General features: G+C 39.4%; 1 protein-coding gene and 1 long non-coding RNA gene across 3 annotated transcripts; one reads left to right on the forward strand and one right to left on the reverse strand.

Moving 5' to 3' along the window:
• Window positions 1-2,989: 2,989 nt before the first annotated feature.
• Window positions 2,990-4,368, forward strand: LOC104415609. 2 transcript variants are annotated; one of them, XR_005545560.1, is made up of 3 exons: window positions 2,990-3,153; window positions 3,404-3,582; window positions 4,117-4,368. It is a non-coding gene; the product is annotated as an uncharacterized LOC104415609 (long non-coding RNA). The 2 variants fall into 2 exon arrangements; XR_005545561.1 differs by having other exon boundaries at window positions 4,121-4,368.
• Window positions 4,369-5,620: 1,252 nt separating this feature from the next.
• LOC104417715 (bidirectional sugar transporter SWEET13-like) lies at window positions 5,621-8,191 on the reverse strand. The gene is made up of 4 exons (XM_039300231.1): window positions 8,169-8,191; window positions 7,166-7,379; window positions 6,201-6,392; window positions 5,621-6,081 (listed from the first exon to the last, which is right to left on the reverse strand). The coding sequence occupies exons 1-4, from the start codon at window positions 8,189-8,191 to the stop codon at window positions 5,947-5,949; spliced, it is 564 nt and encodes a 187-aa protein (XP_039156165.1). The 3' UTR covers window positions 5,621-5,946.
• Between the last annotated feature and the right edge of the window lie 5,114 nt (window positions 8,192-13,305).

The raw sequence follows: 13,305 nt of genomic DNA on the forward strand, positions 1-13,305 counted from the left end.
TCTTTTTTCAAAATAAAATTATATAAAAAAGTATTATTTTTTGGTGGGTATTTTTGTTTCCTTCTTTTTCACCCATTCCTTGCATCTCTGCATCTGCTGCCAAGGTGATTCTGTTCTCTGGCAACGGTCCGGGTGAAATGCTCTCCAAAGATTAAGGTTTGGGAAATCTTTTAAGATTATGTAAAAAAGAACAAAGAGCACAGGCATTATACGTGCAGAATGCAATTCATGACTCTTTTGTTCATTCGTTTTAATAGGGGACATCACGACTATTATTCGATCAAGCAATCGACATATTTTACATGGATATTGAGAATGAGTAATTGATCGATCGATTTTGAATAGCAAGAGTTATTGTCTGAATAATACTACTTGCCAAATGTCCTTGACAGAAGTGGCAGACAAAGTTCGAGGATTACATTGGGGCCAATACTTCTTATGCATGTCTACTAGGGGATTTAGATTCTCCTAAACGTACTTACCTGATGTTTGATCTTATTGTTCCACACAATCAATGGTTTATTGTTGTTGGAGATGCATTTCAATTAACATGACAAGGCCATTCATCATCATCATCCTTGACGCATCACACATGGGACGAGATGCTCTCTAAGCATAGTTGGTCAAAGAGGAAGTGGGAAAATCGTTTAAAAAATTATAAACCTATTGTACGTAGTTAATTCAGTCTGAAACTTTTCAATTTTATCAATTTAATCTTAAACTTTTTGATAGTTTTTTAATTCAATTCTAAACTTTTTAATTGCGTCAATTTAGTATTAAATCTTTTAACAATTTACCAAATTAATCCTAAAAACCTTTTGCTAATTTAATTATTTCTGCTAATTTTGACTGGACATCATTAACATGATGTAGTTTGATGTGATTTTTTTTTTTTTTTATAGTAAAATTGATTTATTATTATTATTATATTTTCTTTTCTTTTTTCCTCTTTTTATAGATGGCTTGAGGTGGCCACCAGTAGTGAGTGAGGGTTGTGGGCCTCATTCAATGGCTGCTGACTCTCTGTAAAAGGAGGAAAAAAGAGAAAGGAAAGAAAAGAAAAGAAAGAAAGAAGAAGACAAATATAAAATATGAAATATGGAAATATGAAAATCAATTAAAAAGTCTATGTTAGCACTAGTCAAGTCACATAAAATGATGGGAAAATTTCAATTAAGAGCCTCGAAGTGGAACCGTTTTCAAAAATGGCCTAAAGTGGACATTGTATCAAATAAGGCCCCAGAGTGACCGATTTAGTCTCGAATAAGGATTTCAACTTGAAAGCTAGTCAAATCTTATTTGCAGTCAGGGGTATTTTCGTCTAAAGACTTTTTTTTTTTTCTTTTTCTTTTCTTTCTTTTTTTTCATCTTGCTCACCTCCTTCTCGACAAATGCATTGGACTCCTCACCCACGAGCTTGCATAGGTGCAAAACAATTGAACAATTTAGGAAAAGAAGAAAACAAAAAGATATTCGAGAAGTTATGCGGTTTGCAAAAACCGCAAATTGCGTGTTTCAAAATCGCAAAGATATTCAAGAACAACAAGATGAAAAAAGTGCAAAATCGCTCGTAAATTCCCAAAACCACGTATTTCACCGAACAAATCAATGCACATGAGTATCATAGAGATTCCTCAAAAACCTCTAATACATTTGGCTTAGGCACTTCAATCGGCTTCTCCTCGCTAAGATCGATCATAGTCCGTGTGAGCACCGATTTGAATTCAAGCATCGATGACAATGAGGGCAGCAAGCTAATGGCTTACACCTCATCATGCTTCGTGCTTGACCACGACCTCAAGATATGGGGATCGAATCGAGCTGAGTATCTCATCTTGGTCCACTCGTGCTCGATCTAGGGCTTGGATTGATCTCCATCTTTCAACAAAGGTACTGGAATTGCTGCTGAGGGCAATGACAAATGAGATTGAGGGCATTGATGGCTAATTCGGCAAGGAAGATAGAGATGGACTATGGAGAATGCGATATAAAGAGTGAAAAGGTGAAGGCACGATGATGATGAAGAAAAGAAAGAGAAGGAGAAAATAAATTAAAAAAAGAAGGAAAAAAAGTCTTTAGACAAAAATACCCCTAGATGCAAATAAGATTTGGTTGGCTTTCAAGTTGAGGCCCTTATTTGAAATTAAGTTAGTCACTTCAGGTCCTTTTTTGAGACAATGTCTATTTTGGGTTCTTTTTTGAGAAAATGGTTCCACTTTAGGCCCTTAATTGAAATTTTCCCTAAAATGATCTACATTGACTACGCCACTACGTCGGCAATATCTAGTCAAAATTAGTTGGAATTACTAAATTAACAACTTGTTAAAAGATTTATGACTAATTTAGCAAATCGTGTTGAGGAATAAATCAATACAAGAAAATGTCTAAGACTAAATTAGCAAGTTGTCAAAATATTAGCCATGATACAATAAATTTAGGACTTTTTAGACAATTTTTTCAAGAGGAAGCTTAAGTCACAAATTATGAGAATGTTTAGACCCTTCCGGTATCAAGGTCTTTCTCGTGTAGTCAAAACATTTTTAGGGGCTAAATGGATAATGTACACTTATTTCTACACGCAGAGTCGTGCCCAAACTCTAAGCCAGACCCGTTTATTAATGACTAACATAATAGCAAAACTTTCTTCTATTTTCAAAGACAGGGCGCACGAATGAGCAACCAAATAAGGAAATACCTGCAAATACGACAATGCACTAACCGTATTTGTGATACATGCGATGGCTATTTTAAAAATTGAGTATCTATTAAGTCCTTCACAAGCGCTCGTTAATCAGATCCAACATTTCGTTGTGGATCCAATCGAGCACGGTAGATAGGCCTAGATGAGTAGGAACTGGACCGGGCCGAGCCTCGGGATGGAAAAAGTGTTTGACCCGCATACGCTTGGGCTTGGGCCTTGACAAGCGAATAACGAAGACGACAAAGTTAGAGAGAGAGAGAGAGAGAATAAGTTAGCGTGATAGGAGGGGAAAATTCAACGCAGAAGTCGTCGCCGGTGAGAGAGAGAGAAGGAGAAGAGGGAGAGACTGAAGGGACACCATCATATCATCAGAACTGAGCTTGGGATTCGATCCATGCAAACTTCTGTTGCGTTCATAGCCTTGTCGTCGCAGCTGTTTCCGAGGATTATATGTAAGACCGATTGTGTTTAAGATTATGCGTTGTTTATACGTGGTTATGATAGGCTCAGTTTGTGGTATGAATCGTTCTGCTTTGTTATCTGACCGGTGAATTCATAGAGCATGTGTAGATTGTATTCTTGGGAATGTTCTGGATCAATGATTTCATGAAGTTGCTTAATGGATGAAGAGTAAAACGATGTGTAGTAATTGCTTTTAATGCAATGAAGGATCATGATTCAAGTTGTCTGGTCTATGTGTAGATCTAGCATCATTTTAGGAGTTCTTGGTTATGATACACCCTCACGGGCCATGAAGAGAGCTGCAATGTCTCTTTCCAAACTGGCAGATACAGCACGCGAGGAGCTGCCAAGCACAACTGCTGCTATTAGGCTCTCCGGCATGGAGATCGGTGTTCTTACACTGGCGTTGAACATCTAAGGTGATTATATGCTTTTATTTGAGCTGAAGTCATATTGTCATAGTTGCTAATCCGTGCACCGAGTGATGCATCCAAACTAATTTCATCAACAATTGAGGGAATGCCATGCAATTAGCTTCCGATTATATTGTCACATGCACATCTAGCATTGCTGTTGAGTTGTCGAACCCTGTCTGGACTTTTGTTGTGAAGTTCATGTTGAGGCATCCTTATTAAAAAAAGAAAGAAAAAGGGATTTGAAGCACTTCGAAGTGAAGAATGAATACAGAGCTCAAATCGTCCAAGATAATATGTTCCATGGGTAAGATGTTTCATGCTGAATGTGAAGGTAAGACATGCTCTGATAGAGTCAAGTGAATGTGTATCCTGCGTGGTGAATGATCACTGCAGAGAGTTCTTTGAAGATTGAGCATAGGTTCACGTGGATAAACATTTTTAACGTGTAATTCATCTCTTCTCATAAGCTGTTTTTGTTATTAACATGACAAAGGTTAACTCGAGGTAATTTTTCCTTTTTCTTTGTCCTCTTAATAGCCAGGACATAGCTGATGGAATAAATAAATCAGCTCAAGCTCTGCAGGCTGCAGAAGCTGGAACTCGACAGATTGGTTCTTGTGCTCAACAACAGGCCATCCATATGTCTTAACCCCTCCTCTTAGATTGATCCCTTCAACCGGCTTCCTAAAATAACTTTGTAATCTCTTGTTTTCGCAATGTCTGATTTATGTCCACCAAATGCTTAATACAGCAATTTAAGAGAGAGCTAGCCTGCCAATTATCTTGTTACAACCTGTTGTTGCAGGGGTGAGAAAAAATCATCCGTATTTTTGGTCAGGCAACAAAATCATTCATCAGTATGATATGTCAAGGTTAGTCTAGCCCAGAGAGCGAGAATGAAAGTGGAGTTGATAGGATAGAAAAATAAGCTTACTAGTTGCCCACAAAGTGTGTAGAAAAGTGTGTTTTGAAGATAGAGCAGTCTCCATAGAATGTCTTCTGTTAGGCTCAGTGGGAATAACTCCGAGTATGGATTGTTTTCTTCACCTCATTTTGCATCCCTATTGCTCTAAAGATGAAGGTGATAACTCCATTCACTACTTGCATATTCATCAAAGTAGTAGCTGCAATTCTTCCTGTTTGCTGTTCTTTTGATCCTTAAATATTCAAACAAAACTCTCCTTTGGCTTTATGCATAGCCCTTCTTTCATTTTACTTGCTTAAAAAGGTTAGTGTATTCGGACATCTTAATTTAGATAAGCTAGTCGGGATGCATAAGAGATCAGTCCAATCACTCTCTACAACATTGGTCCTGAAAGTCGGATGACTTGAGAACTCCTCATCATCGGAAATGAAGTGATATCTTAGAAGTACATAAATTGTCTGTGGTCTGAACATATGGTGTGGAAAGGCGTGCTTCTACTTGAAGCATCCAATCAAAGGGATAGGGAAGATCTAGAAGGGAAAGTGTGTCAACGAGAAGATTATTTTTGCCAAATCTAGTGCTTTATATAATAGAAGTTTCGAGCACAAATTACCGAGATATGTGTCTCCTTAAATGGAAAATATAACCAATATGATCATTCCATTCGCTGCCATAAAAAGGAGCCTAATACCCTTAATGCAACAATATACAAACTGCTAAAAACTTTCACCCTCTATAGTTTCTCTGGGCGATTATTTGCTTGCTTATGACTTACTAGAAAGACATGGATTCATCAAGCATCGTCGTTTGGTTCAATTGGCTTGCCACTGAGAAAGATATCCATTTCTATTACTTGTGGTTGGTGCTGTGAAGTTGGGTTCAGCTTCTTCATGTCCAGAGACACTTCTTGCAGGTTGTGCCCCTCATTTGTCTCTTCCATTTTCTTGTTCCCATATTTGTATATCATGTAGACGATAATTTGAGCGAGGCCAACCAAAAGTGCCACTGCATTTGGTACCTGAAACACCCAATTGACCCCTCATTTTAATTTCAAAGTCAGCGATAAACAAATATGACAGAGAGAGAGAGAGAGAGAGAGAGAGAGAGAGAGAGAGAGAGAGAAGGTGTTTGTATGTGTTAAAACATGAGTAAAAAAGTAATGCAAACACTCCAATGACAGATGGATGGATAGCGTCAATCATGTTATAATTGACCAGGGGACAGAGTCAAGTCTCATCCTTTTCCCAGTTCAGTCGAAGTAAGAAATACGAGAACTCGACTTAACAGGTTTACGAGAAATATACGGTAATGGCTATGCAGAAAAAAAATATTAACATTCCCGGTGCAAGTTTTACTGGTGCATCCAGGTGTCTTAAAAAATGAAATCGCTGCAAAGCTGCATGCACAATGAAAAGCATTAGAGAGTTGAATGATTGAGAGAGCTAAATGGTACTTACAGCGATATTCAAGTCCTTGACAACGAGGCCATAGAAGAACCAGGTTATGGCAGAGAGGGTGACGAGCAAGGACGTAGTGAACGACATGAACTCCACACTTCTGGTCTTTATCACCCTCCACTGCACAAAACACAAGATAACACACTCAAGAATTGCAAAACTCTTGTTTAGGACTGGTTTAGTTGCTACAGCATAGGCAAAGAACTGCATCTCTAAACTTATTGAGTGACGAGGAATACCATGATGCTCAAAGGCACTGTGAATGCCATGAGACTGAAGGTCGCATAGATCCATCCAACGACATTGACGCGATGCTGACCCTTGAGAAGCAAGATGGTCAGCGCCATCGTCACTCCGAAACCTCCTATATCGAACAGCAGCATCAACTTTGCTGTGTATATCTGCGCAAATTGGTGATTCACACAAATTTCCTTAGATTATAGCGTCAAATGAGAGAAATTGTAATCTCCTAAAAGTTTTTCATTTTTATTTGCCATCACATAAATTTCCTACAAATTGATTTCTTTTTTTCTTTTTGCATGTCTTCTTAAATGCATTAATTATCTAAATTTTGGGAGAAAATTATCAAAAAAACTTCTAAAATCTATTATAATTGTGTTAATTCAGTTATAAAACCTTTTAATTTAGTCAATTTAATTATAAACCATTTGATAATTTTCTAATTCAATTAATTTAGTCAATTTTGATTGAAAATCACTAAAATAGACATCAACTGTCTCATGTAGCACAACGGCAATGACACGGACAATTTTTATAATTTTTTTATGAATTTATTATTGTTATTGTTATTTTTATCTCTGTTATTTTTCCCTTTTTTTTTTTTTTTTTTCATTTTGTTTGGCAAGGTTTAGGACTAAATAAGACTTTTTTTTAGTAAATTTCCCTAAATTTTGATGAAGGGCTAACATGTAAGGTTGTTAGAAAGCTTTAGCTATCCGGCAAATAAGTGAAAACACAAACTTCGCACAATAACAATGGGAATAGCCATTGCTTGCTCGTAAATGCAAATTATATAAGGAGTTGAGACAATAGTTTTTGCCCTATGGCCAGGCTTGGCAGCCTGTCATGATTTTGCTTGAACACTCAAAATGCAAACTAATGAACAACGCATGGTCCAGATAACAAAGGGACAATGGTTTGCTACACTCTTAAGCACAAAAGTGAAAGAGGGAGAGGGAGAGACCTTCTCTTCGGTGGAGGCATAGATCGAGAAGAGGACAAGATAAACCAGTTCAATTACGATTCCACTAGCGTTGATGATGATGATGGTCATAGTGTCATTAGCCTTCAGGACTTCATAGTACAATTGCAACAATGCACTCAAAAGTACCACCACATATGGTATTGACTGATGCCCCTCCGACGACTTCTCCTTATAGATTTTGTAAAATGTTTTTCTGCCAAAAACAAAAAGGAACAAGCAAAGGAAGAAGAAAAAGATACTTCACCGATAATGTTTTGCCAAAAAAATTCCACATTCATATAAAAAGACTTGTATTGTTCAAGTGATAGAGACAGATATAGAAGCTGTGCAAAATGAAGAGTTAGAGGAGGTCTTACATAGGTGCCAAGAACACAAGAGAGGATAAGACGTTTCCTAGATAGATCCGACAGAAAAGAGAAGAGAAATGTCAGAATTGTGTATACAAGTAGAAATGAGATGTTCAACAGATCAAGGATTTTTTGTTCATGTAATTCAATAAAGAAAAGTGAGATATTAAAGGGACTAAGGATTTGGTAGAGTCATTTTTAGGGATAAAGGATTTGCTAGAGTCAGTACTATTCCCACGTTCTGAATACAATCATATCCATTGGATCATATAGATCCATGAGAAGATATTTACCATACATTCGACTAGATTAATTATTATTATTATTATTATTATTATTATTATTATTATTATTTCTTTCTTTCGGATTGGTATAATCAAACAATACACAACATGCATACATCAATCGTGGCGATCGATCTATGAACACGTACGTTTCTCGTGCTCCTGACGGACCGAAGAGACCGGTGCCCAATTTCCAGAAATAGCACCAAACAAGCCTGTAACCGGTCAGAATCGGACCGATCGGTCCTGTTAGGAAACCGTACGGTCCAAGCGACCCCTCACATTCGCCTAAACCAACCTATGCTCGACAAAGATTAAACGACCTTCAACATTCACGTTCATTGACCATACCCCTCAAGCTCGACGCCTGACATTTTGCCGAGGATCAGCCATCTAAGCGTGGATTTTACGGGCAAACTCTCTTACGCTCTTTACTATTTGTTCAATGTGGGACTCTTGAAGGGGCGTCTCCTGCAGGCTAGGGGAAGCGAGAGAGAGAGAGAGAGCGAGAGAGGGAGAGAAGGACTGACGGGTGACGCAGCCATAGAGAAGTTAGTCCCACATCAAATGGTAGGAGAGGCAAACAAGCATGTTGCCTTTTTAAATAGCGAGGGACCAAAGCTAGTCATGCCGTTTGGCCGGATGCAACCGAGTGCGACGGTTGTACAAGAAGAGCACAGAGAAAGGCCTCATCTCAGGGCTGAAGTTAAATAATTTTGTTGCGTATTTTCGAGAATCCAACTATGGGTACATAATCGGTCCGCACTGACCACCGTTCGTCAGTCTCAATTTAGCAGAATCGGGAAGAACTGAACCGAACCGGTGGGTGGCTTTAGTCCGGTTCGGGCGGTTCTCATCCCAATCCCCATTGATATATGTGAAATTTTATCTGATTATCACCTCATTGATATATAATTTTATCTGACTCGATGGACAAGAATTGACAAGAATGTAGCTCATCTCGAATTAAAAACTGATATCTGTTAAATTTATCTCTGATTCAATTTAAAATTGATGAAGATTGACAAGAATGTAGCTCATTAAGATTGACAAGAAAGTAGCTCATCTTGAATTAAACTCATCTTAGGATTATTTGTGCATACCTAAGAGCCGAAGTGTGAAAGCCAGCTGTTGAGTATTCCAGAACGCGATTTGATCTTGGAAAGAAGTAATTATTTGTACGTGCCCTCTGGCAGGAGCTCCTCCACTCGCTTGCTCGTTTGATCTTGAACTTTTGTTTTGTGAGGTATAGAGACAAAGCTGATCAGGGAAGATGAGATTTATAGCCAAGGGGGTTTGGAGGAAAATAACAATAGAAAGGATGCACAACACAGGTGTTGGGTCCAACAACAAATTCGAGCAACTTTTTTGCATCCTTGGATTTCGACTTTTTTTTGCATCATTTGATTTCGACTGGATGCATAACACAGAACTTCCAAGGATGCAAAAAAGTCGAAGTCCAAGGAGCAAATTGAAGTACTTTCAAGGATGCAAAAAAGTTGACAGTCCAAGGATGCAAAAGTTGACAAAAAGTTGACAGTCCAAGGATGCAAAAAAGTTGCTCGAATTTGTTGTTGGGACCCAACGCCTGTGTTATGCATCCTTGACTGTGTTAAGAGAGTTAACACTAAGGAGCAAAAGCAGACATTAGGAAAAAGCCAATAAAGCCAAAAACACTAAGGAGCTTGGTTTTTTCCTAATGACTTGACTTCCTTTCAAACTTCGCTTTTTCTTCCAATCTTATTTTGAGTGCATTTGATTTAGTATTTTTAAGGGGCTTTCAGCCTCCAAATTCCATGGGGAAAATACTAGGCTATTAGGCAATTATTTTGAATGAGCTTTTACTTTAAAGTCCGAATTAAGAAGGATGAAAACCCAACGCTAGTAAAGACTAGTTGTGAACTTTCAGCTTTTGGTCAAATACTAAAACTCATTTTGTTCTTCAAAAATTATCCTCACTAATTTTTCAAAATTCCAATTTCATTTTCATTAGTTTTTTTTTTTTTTAAAGAGGAACAAACCCTTCGCCAAATCGGTGAAAGGCTATGGTCGCCGGCAAGCTAGATCTGGCACCAATGGTCATCGTTTAAGGGTGTGCAAAAGAACCGGGATCCGCCCGGACCACTCGGAACTAGACCGGAACCGCTTGGAACCGGTGGTTCTTAAGGGAACCGGGAATTGGTGGGTATCGGTCGAGTTCTCGGTTCCATGGGCGGATCCGTCCACCCGCCCACCCGGACCGGACCGATTAATTTTTAATATTAAAAAAATTAAAATTACTAATTAGCAAACCCCGTCGAATTTTCTCTCTCTCTCCATCACCACCATTTTCTAGCTTCAACTTCATGCTTGTTAGTCGACCCACTGCCAAAAACCTTACCAAGTCCCGAGAGCCTGTGTCTCTCCACGCTCCCTTCCTTCCCCAAAAACTCGAAAGATCTCAAATTTGAGATTCCCTAGCTCGCCATCCTCCATCAACGCTGCGGAGCACCGTCGCTTCCCAGTGAAACGGCACGGAAGGGAGCTACAAAACAGTAGCGAAGAAACCCTAAAACACCGCCTCCGCCCCTCCAAATCCAAGTATCAGAATCCTCCCAAGTACCCACCTTTCTTCCATCCGCACGCATGCGAAGAAGTAGGGTTGCAGGAGGAGGAGAAGAAGAATAGGTCTAGGGTTCGCAAGGATAGCAGTAGGCCCGTCCATCCCTTTCTTTATTTGGCCCTTCGAAAAATCGCCGTTGCCCTCGACAATAGCAGGTCCGTCCCTTTCTCTATTGGTGAGACCGGTTCCATGGATCCATCCGGGAACCAGACCAGACCGATGGTCCGATTCTCGGGTGGATCCATGCAACAAACATGTGGATCTCGGTTCCAATTTTTCAAAACCAGTCCTTAGAGGGCGGTTCTGAGGTTGAGAACCGAGGGTGAACCATATGCACATCTCTTCGGTTGAGGTCACTCAAGGGTGACCTCAACCTTTGGCGGCCCTCGGTGGTCACATGGCCTTGCAACACCCAAGTGAGGGCCGCTTGAGGCCACGAGACCCAAGTAGCGGTTGCTTGGGTTGCGCGACCTCAACCGTCGACCCAAATATGGCTCGCCGACAAAGGGTATGGTTATTTTCAAAATATATAAATATATATATATATTCATATAAATATATATAATATATCCAAAGCTCATTGCAAATTTATTTTTGCCAAACATACATTTAACTCAAAGTCCATTTGCAAAAAGGTTTTAACCAAACATAATTTGCATTTTTCCAAGTGGCTTTAACTTTCAACATTTATATTACACCCAAAGCTTATTTACAAAGCAAAGCCAAACACACCATTTGTCCCACTAACTGCCTCCCAATGTACTCTCCCTCCTGACGTACCCCTCCGTTTCGCTTTTTTTTTTCCCCCTCCGCCGTTTCTTCTTTTCCGTCCTCTTTTTTCGGTGACAAAAAAGAGCTGGATATTCCTGCTCTGAACTGGGGATGTATAATGTTAAATGATTTCGATCGAGGGTCGGACTATATATCTATTTCCTGCACTATGATGTCATTATATGGAGATGGGCGTTTCTCTATGCTTCATCTCCTGTGGAGGCAAAGAGTGCGGATTCAAGTCTAATGACTAAGAATTTCTCTTAGCTTGCACCATCCTCGAACGAGACCATACAATAGGGAGTTTAGATGACATGACGGCGACCTTTAACATCGATTAAATCAAGCAACTTAATTTGTGAAACATAACCTATGGGGATACATGTTTCTCCTGATGTTCACAATCCCACATCAAGGTCACCATTGCTTTTCGTTTTTTTTTTCTTTTTTTTGTTCCTATCTTTAGCTTGCGAAATGTTGAATGTCAAGATCGATAAATGGTCTTGCTTTATACATGTACGTATAACAATTCACTAAATGATTATCATTTCAAAGTTCTTAAAATGTATATTAGCTATCAAAATTTGAAAAAATTGTCAATGGGTTTATATGCAAGCAAATATAGATATATGTAAAGAGAATAATATACTTAACTTGAACACTCAACTGCTAAATAAACTCTTTAGAAGCTTTTCTTTATCTAAATGGGATTGGTTACACACCCGCACACGTGCATGCATGCACACAACGATATGTTGGCTGGGGCGCGCGTGCGCACACACATATATATGTATATGTATGTATGTACATCGTAAAACTTAAGGATAAAAATTAAGTGTCAAGACTTAAATTATAGAAAGCTAAAAGTTACAAGATAATCACTTCAACTTCAGATAAAATCTCAAGATGGGTCTTCTCCAGAGAAAAATTCATTGTCAAGCTTTCTAAATACAATGACTGGCTCGTCTTAGACAAATATAGTTAATCGATAGAGTAAATTAGCTGGACTTTTATTCTTCTTATATGAATATACGTTTGAGCATCAGGAATTAACGGGGAAATATGATTGAGATCATCGGTAAGAGAGTATGTCGGCATGTAGAACGCCTAGCGAAATTGGCAAACAGGTCGAGGCATTCTTACGTTGGTAGTTGAGCAGGACCTGGTCCTCGAGGCCGCCCACCAAAATGTCAAGGCTTATCATTTCCAGCTTTCTTCCTGTTAATAGTACAAAGCCTCACAACGAGACGGACGCATCGGGAAATCGGAGTAGGAGCGAACGACTTGTGCATAAAACGGACGTCTACTTACGGAAATAGTTTATTTTCCCCATATGGGTCATATCATTGTCAAAAGGTACGCAGATGGGGAGGAGAAAGTGAAGGCAGAGGATGAAAAGTTGATCCAGCAAAACGCGTTAATAGCGAACGGGTGGTGGGAGTGATGGTGTCGTGGTGGGCCGACTCCAAAGAAAGTCCCTTCTTTGAAGCAAGCAAACTGAGGTTGAAAAATCAGCGAACAACGGCAAGTGAGGCCACCGATGTTGAGTCGATGATGCCTTCGCTAATATTAATAATTCGAAAATTAAGATGAGCTTGCTCCTTTTCTTCTTTCTTAATCCCCCTGATTTTCAAGTAAACGACTCTCCCGAAATCAAGACTTATAATTTCCAGCTTTCTTCCTATTGATAGTACGCAGGCTTACAACGAGACATAAGAGCGACCTAGTCGATGGACAAAGGGACAGTTTGGCTTCGCAAAATTATTTCCCAGTTGTTCATAGGAGTAGGCAAAGATTGGATGTGGAGTGGTGAGAGAGAAGGCAGCGGGTGAAACATGGCCCAAGAGAGGGCGTTGATCAGCCGGGAAATAAAACAATCTCGGCCTCCCCGCAAAGACACAGTGAGTGAGCTAGCGTGAAAGTAGGGCCAAACCTTAGCTCCCAAGTCGTCCTCCGTCCCCATAGAGAGAGAGAGAGAGAGAGAGATTACGACGTGACTTAAGAATTGAGAAGGGGCCCCATTCAAAAGATTAAGGAAATGGCATCGCACGCTGGCTTCACATGAAGTTTCCCCTCTGGGTGGGTGGGAAGCAAACGAATCTAAGATGGACTAAG

This window comes from Eucalyptus grandis, chromosome 8 (assembly GCF_016545825.1).
Source record: "Eucalyptus grandis isolate ANBG69807.140 chromosome 8, ASM1654582v1, whole genome shotgun sequence".
In the NCBI taxonomy this organism is placed as follows: domain Eukaryota; kingdom Viridiplantae; phylum Streptophyta; class Magnoliopsida; order Myrtales; family Myrtaceae; genus Eucalyptus; species Eucalyptus grandis.